The 16296-nt window shown below is 44.9% G+C and overlaps 1 protein-coding gene across 1 annotated transcript in view; it reads left to right on the plus strand.

The window, feature by feature from the left end:
* LOC115469705 overlaps positions 1 to 16296 on the plus strand; it is a 68098-nt gene that overhangs the window by 48692 nt on the left and 3110 nt on the right. The window contains exon 6 of the mRNA XM_030202491.1: positions 8988 to 9133. Coding sequence (XP_030058351.1) covers positions 8988 to 9133 — 146 coding nt within the window. The remainder of the gene's footprint in view (positions 1 to 8987; positions 9134 to 16296) is intronic.

Consider the following 16296-nt stretch of genomic DNA (forward strand, 5'->3'; position numbering starts at 1 on the left):
CTTAATGTTTAGTCTCATGCATTAATCCTAGGCCTCTAATGTTTCTCAGATCTCACATTAACACTATTTGCTTTTAACTCACCTAGAATGTAAACTGCACTGAACCCTGGAAAGGGGATATTAGCGGTATACAAGAATTGAATTGAAGGTTGTACTCAAGGAAAGGGACTGCACATCCAGAACAACTAGAAACATTATTGTGCACGGTATCACATGGATGGCTTTGGAGGTCCATATTAAGGAGTATAGTGTTACAGTAATGTTCTCTCTTAGAAATTAGGGCAAAAAAGAGGCTAAAGTCTACCAAGGTGGAACAATAAGAGCTCCAAGGTGTAGAAAAAGTCAGGAGCACAATATGACAACCAAAAAAACCACTTTATTGGAGCAAATCAGCTAACCAATTAGCGCAGAACATGCCTACTCTCTGTCCCCAGAAGATACAGGTTGCCATTAAAGACCTGGCTTTGAATAAGGATTCAGGCCCGGATGGGATTTTATAGAATGTTTTAGAAAGATCTTCTCCCTCATTTAGTAGTGGTCTTTAATGCCTTTGGGAATTTGATAGAATTGGGAGGGGCTCTTGTGGAAGCTAAGGTTATTGTAATTGAAGAACCAGGAAGAAACCCTAGATTTGTTCAGAACTATAAACTGACATTGTAGATTGTAAACTTTATTCTAAGATTTTGGCCTATCCCTTATTGATTTTCTTCTGACAATTCAAGATTATTTTGTAATATTCTACAGATAACCTCCACTCATGAGGTTGCAGAAGTGGCCTTGTCTCTTTATGCTAAGAAGGTGTTCGATAGTATAGGAGGGACTATTATAGTCAATTGATTAATGAGAGTAACATTACTAGTAGCAAACTTTTCACTTTGGTAAAATCCTTAACAACTGTGCCCGAGTTTTCTTCTGGTTCCTGTATATCTGTACCTTCAGCTCAAGATCTAACAGATTTTTTTTCTTAATATGGTATTAAAGATTTGTTCTGATGTTATTATCACTGCCTCAGATAGGACAGATTATTCATTTGCTATCCCTTCAGCATTGTCATATGGGGTGAAAACTAATCAAATTTGGGAATTTTTTACACTGATAACTACTACTATCACTGCCAGTTTGTTGAAGAAATGTTCGCTTTCTCAATGTATTTTAGATCATTGCTCTATTCTGTCCTGTTTTTAATTATACAATGGTTAACAACAGAATTTAATTTCCTGTTGAAGTATAATTATCTTCACAAAGGTAATAGAAACATATGTGAGTCAACTGTTTCAGGAATATATTGATACATTTTCTTGTTTGCATCCTTCCCAATTTGGGTTTAGAGCTTCTCATAGTATTGAGACTCATCTTATGGTATGAACTACTTATGTGAAAGAGCGACTAAGTAATGGAAGGCATATGATTCTACTGCAGTTTGATATCTCTGCATCTTTTGATGCCATAGATCATACTCTATTACTTACAAAGCTGGCAAATATAGGTATTGGAGGTTCTGTGTATAACTGGTTTAAAGAATTCCTAGAAAACCGAACTTATAGTGTTAGTTTCAATAAACAGTTCTCTGGTTTCTGGTCATCAGGTTGTGGAGTCCCTCAGGGCTTGCCACTCTCTCCAGTTTTATTTAATTTTTTCATGTCATCTTTAGGCAAACTTAGATTAAATGCGGATAAAAAGTAATTATCATACGTGGATGATATTTTACTACTCTTACCAGTCCCCGATTTAATTTCCGATTTACCGAATGTATTTGTCAATGGAATAAATAGAATACAGGAATGGACGTTATCAAACCCTAATATGACTAAGATCTTATGGTTTAAAAGACCAGACGATATAATACCTTCTACTATAAAAATTGCAGAGAATAACATGTTGGCGGTTGAAACGGAATCTCGAGTTTTGGGAGTAATTCTTGACTCTTCACTATCTTATTGTTCACAAGTTAACTTTTTATGGAAGAAATTGAGACAGTTATATGTTTTACAGATTCTTCCTCTGTCTCTACCACATTCATTTTCTAAGCAATTTGAATCAATAATGATTTGATTTCTGTGGCAGGGGAAGCTGCAATGGATAGTGCTTTCAAAATTGAAGTCATCAAAACTAAAAGGTTTTAACTTCCCTGATCTTGAATGATACCATGTGGCCTTCTTATTACAGCAAGGAGGCCAGTGGTTAAAGGATCAGAGTCATACCATAAAACATAACAACAATAATAAACAATCTGAAAAAAACAAAAAGGAAAACTATACAAATACTGCTGGATATAAACAAGCAGTTGCAGAGCATAGTATAAATGAAGACATACAGAAGAGAAGACCTAGGTCTCATTGAACTATAGGACCAAACAGCAGGTTCAATTCAAGTTGGATGGACATTTAACAGTGTAGAGGAACAGCAAATAAACTTTCTATTGGCTTCCAAATCTTCTCTAAAGATCATAGATGATTCAGTTTACATGCAGTAGACCATTCGTCATGGAAACTCAACAAAACTATATTCCACCAAAAAGTGGTATTGAGATCACCACAATTTATCCAGCTACCATGTATCTGTTGCAAAGCTATGGAAATGAATTTATCCAGTAGCCTGCTAGCTGGGAAAGATGACTAGCAGCAAGAGTGTTGGAATCATAGGGAAAAGTTGCCTAATTATTGTCCAGACATCCTGCCAAAACTTGTACACAACAGGACAATCGTACAGCATATGTCCACAGGTCCAGCAGGCATCTGTGGGCTGTAAAACAACCCTACACATTTTTATAGGAGTCCAAGGAGATCTGTGGACTAAGAAGAAAAGAGTTTACATGAGATTTGCTGATAGAGTTGATATGTTTACTATATTCAAAAAATGCGTCTAGTTGACATCTTTACAAGAAATCTATGACTCTTCTGCCCATTGTTGTTGAACCCCCAGGGGTTAGAGTATGTTAAATCTCCCAGCATCTTATAACATAGAGAGGCAGAAGTCTTGCTGTTAACATTTAATTCCACTAAAGATAGAATATCCTGTGTCCAGCCTTCATATATAAGGAGGATTGAAGATAATGATGAATTTGAAGCCATTGAAAGTAACAAGTGGCCAATAACGAATAGGTGGCCTGGAGAGTGGAGAATGTGAGTTTACCTGCGGTTTCAAATAGCTTTCTCAAAACGCAAACCTCCCTGTCCAACCAGTTTTTCCAAAAAATTACTCTCCCTTTGATTTTAAGCATTGGATTGCGCAATATTGGAGCCAACAGGCTCTTGAACAATGGATTTTTGCAGGCTGCCATTTTGAGCACTTTTTAAAATGTAATTTTACTGGAGAGAATTAAGAGGACCCATAACCTAAAGATGCTTCAAAGGAATAGGCTGCACAAATGCTCTCTCAAGTAGCAGCCTTCAGCAGATGCATGGCTTCATCTATCTTGTTGCATATGAAGCAAAGGGTGCCCAAGGCAATCTCCCACCTGAGGCGAGGGATGAGATTCTGCCCCAGCCCCCTCCGCCACTCCTCCCAAGTCCATCATCTCTCTGTTCACACTCTCTCATTCTCTCCCAACTACCTCTCCCCTCCAGACATACTGGCATCTCCCCTCACCCTTCCTTCCTGAACCCCCTTCCCCAAATCTACCTTCTTTTCTTGGCTTGTAAAAGTCAGCTGCGGCAGCAATTCCCATAGGCTGCCCTACCGCAGCCTCTTCTGTCTACTGTGGTATGCCTCTGAGGAAATAGGAAGGTACATGAGAGAGGCAGGCTGCAGTAGAGAGAAGAGGCCGGTGCCAGCGGCAGGGCAACCTATGGGAATCGCTGCCACCACTGACTTTTGGAAAACAAGAAAAGAAGGTAGATTCATGGAAGGGGGTTGAAAAAGGGCAGGGGGAGATGCCAGTGTTGAGGGATGCTGCTCCATGAAGAATGCTGCCTGAGGCCTCTGCCTCAGTTGGCCTAATGATAGGGCCGCCACTGGTCTGATGCAACAAGATAAATGATGCCATGCATCTGCTGAAGGTGTGCCTTTTCACTGAACCCTTCCATATTTGTTTTGAAGGAATTTGGTGATCCCCCGACAAAGGCAAAACTAAAACTTTGCCAGGTTGGGTCCCTCCTCAATAAATCTATTTTGGTGAACTCTCGTCTGTTCCTCATTCCATGGATCTCCTTAGCTGTCTGTTTTGAGGTCTGTGCTGCCTATGTGTTTCTGCAGAGTTTCCTCTCCTGTTTTTCTCCCTAGGTTAGGGGCAGGCCAGGGCAGAGCTATTACTTAAGTGAGTTGACGGCAATATTCAGTCCTCTAACCAGCTTGGTAATTGCATAAAGTTAGGACAGCAAATCAGCTGAATATTGTCCAGTGCCCAGTTAACTTCCGGGTTGGAGGGCATACCCAGATATTCAAAGCTGGCAGCCTCACATGGCATATATGGGGTTGTCAGCCCATGGCTGGAAGCAGTTTATAAACTGCTCACCACAACAGGCTGAATATCAACTTCTATATTTATTGATTTTGCGTGATCACATGAAACCCAACATGTTTCGCCAACAGGCTGCATCAGGGGTAGGTACTAAATAAATATAACTGATATGCCACAGTTTTCGGTTAGGCAGTCAGGCTGAAGAACTTGAAAGAGAATGGTTGTATTTGGTAAAGCTCCTCTCAAATATTGTTTAGAGCAGTGATTTTCAAACTTTTTATCTTGTGACATACTTACAAGGCGTAAAAATTGTCAATGCACACCATAAGTTTTTAAAGATTGTTTACAGTTCAATAATTAAAATTTAAACATTGCGTTATCTTTATAGCCACAAGTAACATGCATTCAAAAACAATTTAAAGCGAATCCCTCCACCCACCCACTCACCCACCCACCACTCTCTTATTTAAAAAAAAAAAATAAAAACTGTGCTTGGCGATGTTTCATGGAGGGGCATAATCGAAAGGGGCGCCCATGTTTTCTTGAGGACGTCCTCACAGGAAGTCCCGGCGAAGGGGCAGGGAAACCCATATTATCAAAACAAGATGGGTGTCCATCTTTCGTTTCGATAATACTGTCGGGGACGCCCAAATCGCGAAATTTAGGTCAACCTTAGAGATGGTCGTCCCTGATTTTTGGCGATAATGTAAACCAAGGATGCCCATCTTAGAAACAACCAAATCCAAGCCATTTGGTTGTGGGAGGAACCAGCATTCGTATTGCACTGGTCCCCATGACATGCCAGGACACCAACCTGGCACCCTAGGGGGCACTGCAGTGGACTTCAGAAATTGATCCCAGGTGCATAGCTCCCTTACCTTGTGTGCTGAGCCCCCCAACCCCCCCAAAAAAACCCACTCCCCACAACTGTACACCACTACCATAGCCCTAAGGGGTGAAGGGGGGCACCTACATGTGGGTACAGTGGGTTTCTGGTGGGTTTTGGAGGGCTCACATTTACCACCACAAGTGTAACAGGTAGAGGGAGATGGGCCTGGGTTCACCTGCCTGAAGTGCACTGCACCCACTAAAACTGCTCCAGGGACCTCATACTGCTGTCATGGAGCTGGGTATGACATTTGAGGCTGGCATAGAGGCTAGCAAAAAATATTTAAAAACATTTTTTTTTTAGGGTGGGAGGGGGTTAGTGACCACTGGGGGAGTAAGGGGAGGTCATCCCTGATTCCCTCCGGTGGTCATCTGGTCAGTTCGGGCACCTTTTTGAGGCTTGGTCGTAACAAAAAATGGACCAAGTCGACCAAGTGCTCGTCAGGGACGCCCTTCTTTTTTCCATTACCGGTCGAGGATGCCCATGAGTTAGGCACGCCCCAGTCCCGTCTTTGCTACGCTTCCGACACGCCCCCGTGAACTTTGGTCGTCTCTGCGAAGGAAAGCAGTTGAGGACGCCCAAAATCGACTTTCGATTATGCTGATTTGGGCGACCCTGGGAGAAGGACGCCCATCTCCCGATTTGGGTCGAAAGATGGGCGCCCTTCTCTTTTAAAAATAAGCCTGATGATGTCCCTTGTCTGCACGTGCTTCTTGTTACCAAGGGAAATGGAGAAAGGGTGGGGAGATGGCAAACGGTGTTATACAGTCCTGTGCACTGTGACTCCAGTCTTCCCTGTGGTAACTCAGGCCTACCTCCTTCCTGCACGTGGGTCCAACTGTCACCCAGACTTCCTGCACTCTGCCCTTCGCTCCAGTACCTAGTTTTTTTTTTTTAACTGCAGGAATGAAAAAAAGCTTTGTTCCCGTAGTTAAAAAAAAAAAACCAACAAAATATCCCCTACATTTACCATTAGCATTGAGTTTCACTTCCAGCCGCCAGGATCTGCTGTGAAGTAAGTTGTGGCATCTGGGTTTTGTCCCCTTGGGGTTCTGCAGCTTTCTTTTCACCTTAAAGTGGCCCGAGTGCGAGATCTTTGGGTCGCCCTTGTCCAGGAAGCCACCCTACTGCAAACAAAGAGAAAAACAAGCCTGAGCTCTGAATCTACTACTATTACTACTACTATTTAGCATTTATATAGCGCTACAAGGTGTACGCAGCGCTGCACAAACATAGAAGAAAGACAGTCCCTGCTCAAAGAGCTTACAATCTAATAGACAAAAAAAAAATAAAGTAAGCAAATCAAATCAATTAATGTGAACGGGAAGGAAGAGAGGAGGGTAGGTGGAGGCGAGTGGTTACAAGTGGTTACGAGTCAAAAGCAATGTAAAAGAGGTGGGCTTTCAGTCTAGATTTAAAGGTGGCCAAGGATGGGGCAAGATGTAGGGGCTCAGGAAGTTTATTCCAGGCGTAGGGTGCAGCGAGACAGAAGGCACGAAGTCTGGAGTTGGCAGTAGTGGAGAAGGGAACAGATAAGAAGGATTTATCCATGGAGCGGAGTGCACGGGAAGGGGTGTAGGGAAGGACGAGTGTGGAGAGATACTGGGGAGCAGCAGAGTGAGTACATTTATAGGTTAGTAGAAGAAGTTTGAACGGGATGCGAAAACGGATAGGGAGCCAGTGAAGGGTCTTGAGGAGAGGGGTAGTATGAGTAAAGCGACCCTGGCAGAAGACGAGACGGGCAGCAGAGTTTTGAACCGACTGGAGGGGGGAGAGGTGACTAAGTGGGAGGCCAGCAAGAAGCAGATTGCAGTAGTCTAAACGAGAGGTGACAAGGGTGTGGATGAGGGTTTTGGTAGAGTGCTTGGAAAGAAAGGGGCGGATTTTACGGATGTTGTAAAGAAAGAAACGACAGGTCTTGGCAATCTGCTGGATATGAGCAGAGAAGGAGAGAGAAGAGTCAAAGATGACCCCAAGGTTTCGAGCTGAGGAGACAGGGAGAATGAGAGAGCCATCAACAGAAATAGAAAACGTGGGGGAGGGGGGGCGGGGAGGTGGGTTTGGGGGGGAAAATGAGAAGCTCGGTTTTGGTCATATTTAATTTCAGGTGGCGTTGAGAATCCAGACAGCAATGTCAGACAAGCACGCTGAATCTATCTTAAAAGGCACTGACCCTACCAAAATGGGCAACCTGGAGCCTGCATTAAAGGACAAGGTCAACGTTTCTCTATATATGATCAAAAACTTGTCCTTTAATGCAGGTTCCTGGCTGCCCATTTCGGTAGGATCTGTGCCTTTAAGGCAGATTCAGAGCTCAGGCTTGTTTAATAAGGAAGCGGCACAAAAGGGTTGGAGGACTGGGATAGATGATGAGAGGCTCAGTACACTCCCCATCTATGAGAACCCCGCAGGAATTCCTTCCATGCCCATGGGATTCCTGCGGACTCAGCTGTTGATGGGCCGGTGTACAAGTAGCAGGAGGATCCAAGGGACTCATCCACAATGTTACCGACTAATAAAAAAAGGTAAAAAATTTGTCAAAAATCCACATGTGTAAGACAGAAGCAGAAAAAAGTCAGTTTTAAATACGTCCTTTACCTTTTCCCACTGTTGATCATGGTACACCAGTTGAAAAATATTGGTTTAGAGATTGAAATTTATAAAATATGCTTGAGCTCTGTGTGTATGTGAAAAATAGAATGGAAAGAAGAATGTTTATGTTTTTAAGGTTAGATAAAGGCAGTTTCTTTTTTTTCTAGTCATGATTGTATAAAGCTCAGGGTCCTAAGGGTGAGCGTGAGAGAGAAAACAATTTGAGTGGTATTTAAGAAAAGTGGGGGGTCTTTTATTAAGTTGCTGTAAGCACTAATGCGTGCTTCCCGCAGCTTAAAATGCCTTACTGAAGGGCGCACTCAGGCATCCCACAGTAATTTTGGCATCAGCGCGCGCTAAAAAAAATTGATTTTATATTTTTTAACGCTAGGGCACGTCTGGGGGCGGACAGTAGGCGTGTTCTGCGCTAATTGCTTAGCTGATTTGCTCCAGTAAAATGGTTTTGGTTGTCATACTGCACTCCAGACTTTTTCTACACCTTGGCAGTCTTACTGTTCCACCTTGTTAGAGTTTAGCCTCTTTTTACCCTAATTTCTAAGAGACAACATTACTGTAATACTCTACTTGATTCTCTCATTTAACAAATAAATTGGATTTAGTTTATTTTCCTGCAGATACCTAACTCTTTTCAGTAGTATCTGGATGAGTTTACTGTTATTTATCTCCGCCCCTGTCCTGTATGGGAAATATCACCACTCGAGGTAAATGGTCGGTTTCACACTACATGATATACAGTAAGGCGAAGAGTTACTATCGGTGAATCAGGAGGCGGCAGTATCACTGACATTTTCATATAAAGGAACAGAGTTTAAGTAATTTTAAAGAAGAACTCAAGACACTTTTATTTTTGGAGGTTAATGAAGGAGTATAAATTACACAGATGTTTAAGCCAGTCAGTATTTTATTGTGTTTGAGCAAGGAATTGTGTATGTTCATGTATTTTATAGATTCCAGAATTTGCTATGTATGTGAAGTTGTGAACCTCCTAGAACTCCTGTGATAAGTTCAGTATATACATTTTTAAATAAATAATATATAAAAGAATGTAACTGTGTTAATCATCTATTGCATTTCCCCCCTTTTTAGACCAATGTGAATTTCAAATCACTAGCTATAAATCATCAGTTCTTCCACCATCCAAACCCTTGAAGGGGATTCCTGTTGTTATACAGAACAAGAATCATTCTTATCTATCATGTGCAAAGTCATCAACACCTAGATTGGAACTGGAGGTAAGTAAAAACTAGAAGGCTCAAGGGGTTTAACATATTAATTGAGAAGGAGGGGGTGTCTGGGCTTTCCCTTTCTTCAAAGGTGATCTGGGCACAGAAGTGGAATCCTACAAGCTACAAAAGGAAGCTCTCTGTGGCACAATGCAAATACCAAAGCCCTCATGATCAAAAGCCCTGCGCTGTTCCAAACAGTGCTCTAAAATTGCGCTGGAACAGCGTGGGGCTTTACCGCACAGATGATCAGAGATAATGCATGCAGATTTAAGCAACACAATTATCTCTGATCATCGGGTAGAAGTGCGGGCGAATTGTGCCTGAGCATGCGCTCAGCACAATCCTCCCGCACTTGTTTGACAGGTCTGGGCTGTCAAAAGCCCAAACCTGTCAAATACCCTGCCCCGTCAACTAACACCCTGCCCCGAGGCCCTTAGTTGAAGGAGGGACGTAGCCTGCCTCCCTCCTCTTGGTTGACGACACAGCAAAATGGTGGTGCCCAGCCCTGCCCAGTGCATCCTGGGAATCGCTCCCTAACATGGTCTGTAGCCCCGCCCAGCGCATCCCAGGATGCACTGGATGGAGTTGGCGCCGCCATTTTGCTGTGTCGTCAACCAAGAGGAGGGAGGCAGGCTGCGTCCAGCCCCCCTGTCGCTCGCTGGGTGGGAGGGGGTTTTGCCAGCTGCCACTAGACCACCAGGGACTAATTTCGGGTGGTTTGGGGGGGGGGGGGGCTGGGGACCCACCGGATCTCCAGCCCTCCCTGAACCTGGGGGGGGGGGTGGGATCGTTGGGGGTACCCGAGGTCCACCGGACCTCCAGCCCCCTGTTGGCAGCCTGGCAGGTTTGCTTTGGGGGGAAACAGGGGCCTGCCAGCATGCAACTGCATGCTGGACAGGGCTCACCATTCCTCCCCAATGATTGGCAAACCCTAACGCCAGCTCGGTGCTGGCGTAGGGTTTGCTGCGGCTAGCAACCCAGTCTTTGGCGCACTGGTCGCTGACCATTGGGGATGAATGCGCTGAGCCCTGTTTAGCATGCATTAGCATGATACTTGCGCAAAGAGCCCTCGAGCGCGTTGTTTCATGCGCTCGAGGGCTCTAATCATGGGGCGGTTGCAAACGCCGGCGCTAGTATGGCGCTAACAGCCTCTAGCATCGGCATTTGCTTTTGATCATGAGGGTGCAAGAACATTAGCCATTAATCTCATAAACTGAAACTGCACGTCGAGCACATACTAGCATAGTAACGTAGTAAGTGACGGCAGATGAAGACCTGAAATGTCCACCCAGTCTTCCCAACAGTCACAATCATTATCAATTCAAGATTAAATCAACAATGAAACTGATACTATATACTTGATCATGGTTTTTCTTTGATGTTTCTGGGATATAGACCGTAGAGGTCTGCCCGGCTTTATCCTTATGTTCCAGCTATTGAAGTTGCTCTCAAAGCCCACTCCAGCCTATCCAAATCCATATCGTCATTTGCAGGACACAGACTGTAAAAGTCTGCCTGGCACTGTTCCAAATTACTGGAGTTTCCGTCGAAGCTCTCTCCAGTCCATCCTGAACTGGATTGCTATATGCGGGACTCAGACCGTACAAGCCAGCCCAACACCGGCCTTAGCTGATACAGCCAGACTTGCCATCTAAGCACCACTTGACATGCAGACACAAATGCAAACCTTTAAGTTTTGCTTTTTATATACCATTCATTTTCTAATTAGAGACCCTTTGTGTTCCTCCCACGCCTTCTTGAATCCCGCTACAGTTTTTTTTCTCCACCACCTCCCTCGGGAGTTCATTCCAGGCATCAACCACCCTCTTCATGAAAAAGAATTTTCTGACATTACTCATAGGTCTACCATCCCACAACCTCAATTCATGTCCTCTAGTTTTACCATTTTCCATTCTCTGGAAAATATTTGTTTCTATATTAATACTCTTCAAGTATTTAAACATCTGTAACATATCTCCCCTATCCCTCCTCTTCTCTAGGGTATATATATTCAGGTTTTACAGTCTCTTCTCATATGTCTTTTGGGGCAAGCCCCATATCATTTTTGTTGCCTTCCTCTAGACTGCTTCAAGTCTTCTTAAATCTTTAGCAAGATACAGCCTCCAAAACTGAACACAGTACTCCAGGTGTGGCCTCACCAACGACTTGTACAAGGGGCATCAATACCTCTTTTCTTCTGCTGGTTACACCTCTCTCTATACAGCCACTGCCTTGTCACACTGTTTCGTTGCCTTCAGATCCTCAGATACCATAACCCCAAGATCCTTCTCCCTGTCTGTGCATATCAGCCTCTCATCACCTAACACATATATCTCCCTTGGATTTCTACTGCCGAAGTGCATCACTCTGCACTTCATTGCATTGAATTTTAATTGCCAAATATTAGACCATTCTTCTAACTTTTTCAGATCCTTTTTCATGTTTTCCATTCCCTCCGGGGTGTCCACTCTGTTACAAATCTTGGTAAAATCCGCAAAAAGACAAACCTTACCTTCTAACCCTTCAGCAAAGTCGCTCACAAATATATTTAACAGAATCGGCCCCACACCGATCCTTGAGGCACTCCACTACTCACCTTTCCTTCCTCCAAGTGAATTCCATTAATCACCACCCTTTGGCGTCTGTCTGTCAACCAGTTCCTAATCTAGTTCACTACTTTCAGGCTTTTTTTCGAAAGAGAAGGGCACCCATCTTTCAACACAAATCGGGAGATGGGCATCCTTCTCCCAGGGTTGCCCAAATCGGCATAATCAAAAGCTGATTTTGGGCATCCTCAACTGCTTTCCGTCACTGGGATGACCAAAGTTCATGGGGGTGTGTCGGAAGTGTAGCGAAGGCGGGACTGGGGCATGCCTAACACATGGGCGTCCATGACCCATAATGGAAAAAAGAAGGGCGTCCTTGACGAGCACTTGGGCGACTTTACCTGGTATATTTTTTGTTACGACAAAGCCTCAAAAAGGTGCCTGAACTGACCAGATGACCACTGGAGGGAATCGGGGATGACCTCCCCTTACTCCCCCAGTGGTCACTAACCCCCTCCCACCCTAAAAAGGAAAACTTTTTAAATATTTTTTGCCAGCCTCTATGCCAGCCTCAAATGTCATAACCAGCTCCATGACAGCAGTATGGTCCCTGGAGCAGTTTTAGTGTGTGCAGTGCACTTCAGGCAGGCGGACCCAGGCTCATTCCCCCTACCTGTTACACTTGTGGTGGTAAATGTGAGCCCTTCAAAACCCATCAGAAACCCACTGTACCCATATGTAGGTGTCCACCTTCACCCTTAGGGCTATGGTAGTGGTGTACAGTTGTGGGGAGTGGGGGTTTTTTTTTGGGGGGGGGGGTTGGGGGGCTCAGCACACAAGGTAAGGGAGCTATGCACCTGGGATCAATTTCTGAAGTCCACTGCAGTGCCCCCTAGGGTGCCAGGTTGGTGTCCTGGCATGTCATGGGGACCAGTGCACTATGAATGCTGGCTCCTGCCATAAATAAGTAAATAAATATAAACTTTTAATGTTGAGCACCTGATTCTCAAAGTGGACATATTCCAAACACTATAATGAAAATAAAATGATTTTTTCTACCTTTGTTGTCTGTGCTTTTCTGATCATGCTGGCCCAGTATCCGATTCTGCTGCTATCTGTCCTCTTAACTCCTTTTCCAGGGCTTCCTTTCCATTTATTTCTTTACTTTCCGCCTTTCTTCTTCATTTCTTGTCCTACATCCGTAAGTAAAAACTGGGGCCTCCACAGACTTGACTGTCCAGTGGATCCAGCTTCTGCCTATTTTCTTCATCCATGTGCAGTTTTTCTCCTCTCTTTCTTTTCCCTCATCTCATCTCCTTCCTCACTCTTCCCTTCCCTCCATCCATGTCCAGCATTTCTTCTCTCTCCCTTCCCTCTCCTCCATCCACCCATGTCTAGCAACCCTCCTCTCCCCCTGCCCTCTCCTCCATCCACCCATGTCCAGCAACTCTCTTCTCCCCTCCCCTCCATCCACCCATGTCCAGCAATTTTCCTCTCCTCTGCCCCCCCTCCAGCCATCCATACCCAGCGATTCTGTTCTCTCCCCTGCCCCCTTCCAGCCATCTATACCCAGTGATTCGCTTCTCTCCCCTGCCCCCCTCCAGCCATCCATAACCAGCAATTCTCATCTTTCCCCCTGCCCCCCCTCCAGCTATCCATACCCAGCGATTCTCTTCTCTCCCCTGCCCCCCCTCCAGCCATCCATACCCAGTGATTCTCTTCTCTCCCCTGCCCCCCTCCAGCCATCCATACCCAGCGATTTCTCCTCTCTCCCCTGATTACCTCCGTCGAAGCGGCAGTGTCATTGAAAGCCCTGCCCGTCTCTAGCCTTCCCTTCCTGAGTTCCTTCCCTCAGAGTCCCACCCTCGCGGAAAGAGGAAATGACGTCAGAAGGCGGGACTCTGAGGGAACAAACGATTTAACCCCCCCCCCCCCAGGGCGGTGCAGGCAAACGAGGGCAATGGTGGGAGGTGAGGTAAATGGGGTAAGCATGGCTTGTGGCGCCCTCCTGCCATGCTTCCCTCGTTAACCAGAGCTGGCTCGCTATGGTGAACAACCGGCTCACAAGATCTTTAAAAAATTAACAACCGGCTCGTGCAAGCCGGCTCCAGCACACCACTGAGGATGCCCATCTCTAAGGACATCCCTGCAAATGGGCAGGGCATCCCGTATTATCAAAACAAGATGGGCGTCCATCTTTCATTTCGATAATACGGCCAAGGACGCCCAAATCTCAACATTTAGGTCGACCTTAGAGATGGTCATCCTTAGAGATGGGTGACCTCGGTTTTCGTCGATAATGGAAACTGAGGACGCCCATCTGAAAAACGACCAAATGCAAGGCATTTGTTCGTGGGAGGAGCCAGCATTCATAGTGCACTGGTCCCCCTGACATGCCAGGACACCAACCGGGAACCCTAGGGGGCACTGCAGTGGACTTCAGAAATTGCTCCCAGGTACATAGCTCCCTTACCTTGGGTGCTGAGCCCCCCCCCCCAAAACCCCCTCAATATCCACTACCCACAACTGTACAACACTACCATAGTCCTTACGGATGAAGGGGGGCACCTACATGTGGGTACAGTGGGTTTTCGGTGGGTTTTGGAGGGCTCACATTTACCACCACAAGTGTAACAGGTAGGGGGGATGGGCCTGGGTCCGCCTGCCTGAAGTGCACTGCACACACTAAAATCTGCTCCAGAGACCTGCATACTACTGTGATGGAGCTGGGTATGACATTTGAGGCTGGCATAGAGGCTGGCAAAAAATGTTAATAAAATTTTCTTGGTGGGAGGGGGTTGGTGACCACTGGGGGAGTAAGGGGAGGTCATCCCCGATTCCCTCCGGTGGTCATCTGGTCAGTTTGGGCACCTTTTTGAGACTTGGTCGTGAAAAAAAGGGACAAAGTAAAGTTGACCAAATGTTCATCAGGGACGCCCTTCTTTTTTCCATTATCGGCCGAGGACGCCCATCTCTTAATCACGCCCCAGTCCCGCCTTCAGTACAGTGCCGACACGCCCCTGTTAACTTTGGTCATCCCCGTGACGGAAAGCAGTTGAGGATGCCCAAAATCGGTTTTCGATTATGCCAATTTGGGCGACCCTGAGAGAAGGACGTCCATCTCCCGATTTGTGTCAGAAGATGGGCGTCCTTCTTTTTCGAAAATGCCCCTGCTAGTATCCTAGTAGATTACAGTAGTTAAAAACTATAATCCACAAAGCCTGCTTAAAGCCATCTGGAATCAGTCACTCCCATCCCTCCTTTGGATTTCTGCACTTTTATGCATTGGAGCTGAACTGGCAAGCTCTCTATCACCACTCCAAACATAGAAACAGAGAAAATGAAGGCAGATAGACACCATATGGCCTTTCCAGTCTACCCAAACATACCATCAACTATCCCTTCCTCTCCCTTAGAGAACATATGTACTTGTCCCAAGTTTTCTTGAATTCAGATACAGTCCTTGTTTCCACCATCTCCACCAAGAAGCTGGTCCACATATCTATGCTCCATTCAAGAGCTTCCTTTCAATTGAAAGAGACTCGCCTCCTGTGCATTTATGCCACTTAGGTATTTAAACATCTCTATCATATCTCCCCTCTCCCACCTTTCTTCCGAAGTATACATACTGAGGTCTTTAAGTCTGTCCCCATACACTTTGGAGGAGATTCTATAAACAGTGCCAAGATTTTGGTGCCAGAAAAAAATCAGCGCAGATAGATATTCTATAAATGGTGCTCTGGGTTCAGCATCATGTATAGAATAATGCATAGAGGTCATTTCCATGCTAAAAGTTTGGTGCTGGAATTTATGCCAGCTGAAACCTGGTGTAAAAGCCAGCACACGACTCCTGGCATTTTGCATGGAAATGGGGCTATTCTATACCTCCATGTGCAACTTTTTGGAATGCTCATGCCCTGACCTGCCCCTGGCCTTGCCTCCTTTTTAAGATATGTGCTAGAAGATTTAAGTACAAGGCATTATAGAATAGCACATAAGAAAATGCTCAAGCAAAGCCAAATTAGTGCCAATTAAGTGCAATTATTGATTAAGGCCTATTGATTTATTGTTGATAGCACATTAACCAATTTAGTTGTATGTCAAATTGGATTCATGCCGAAATTTCAGCATCAATCTTTCAACGTCTTACATAGAATCTGGATGTTTATGACCAAGACCACTGACCATTTTATTAGCTGCCCTCTGTTTATATCTTTTTGAAGGTGCGATCTCCAGAATTGCACACAGTACTCTAAATGAGCTCTCACCACAGACATATATAGAGTCGCTATCACCTCCTTTTCCTACTGACCATTCCTCTCTCTGTGCACCCTTTCAACTTTTGTCATTGCCTTTTCTACCTGCTTAGCCACCTTAGGATAATGTAATATGATCACACCTAAGCCCTGCTCTTCTTTTGTGCACAGAAATACTTCTTCCTCTGTGTTGTACTGTTCCTTTGGGTTTTTGTAACCCAAATTCATGACCTGCATTTTTTTAGCATGAAATCTTGGCTGCCAAATTCTGGACCATTCTTCAAGCTTTGCTATGTTCCTGCCCATGTTATCCATACCATCATGGATGCCTACCTTATTGCAGATTTTGGTACCATCCGCAAAGAGG

Source organism: Microcaecilia unicolor, chromosome 4 (assembly GCF_901765095.1).
Source record: "Microcaecilia unicolor chromosome 4, aMicUni1.1, whole genome shotgun sequence".
NCBI lineage: Eukaryota > Metazoa > Chordata > Amphibia > Gymnophiona > Siphonopidae > Microcaecilia > Microcaecilia unicolor.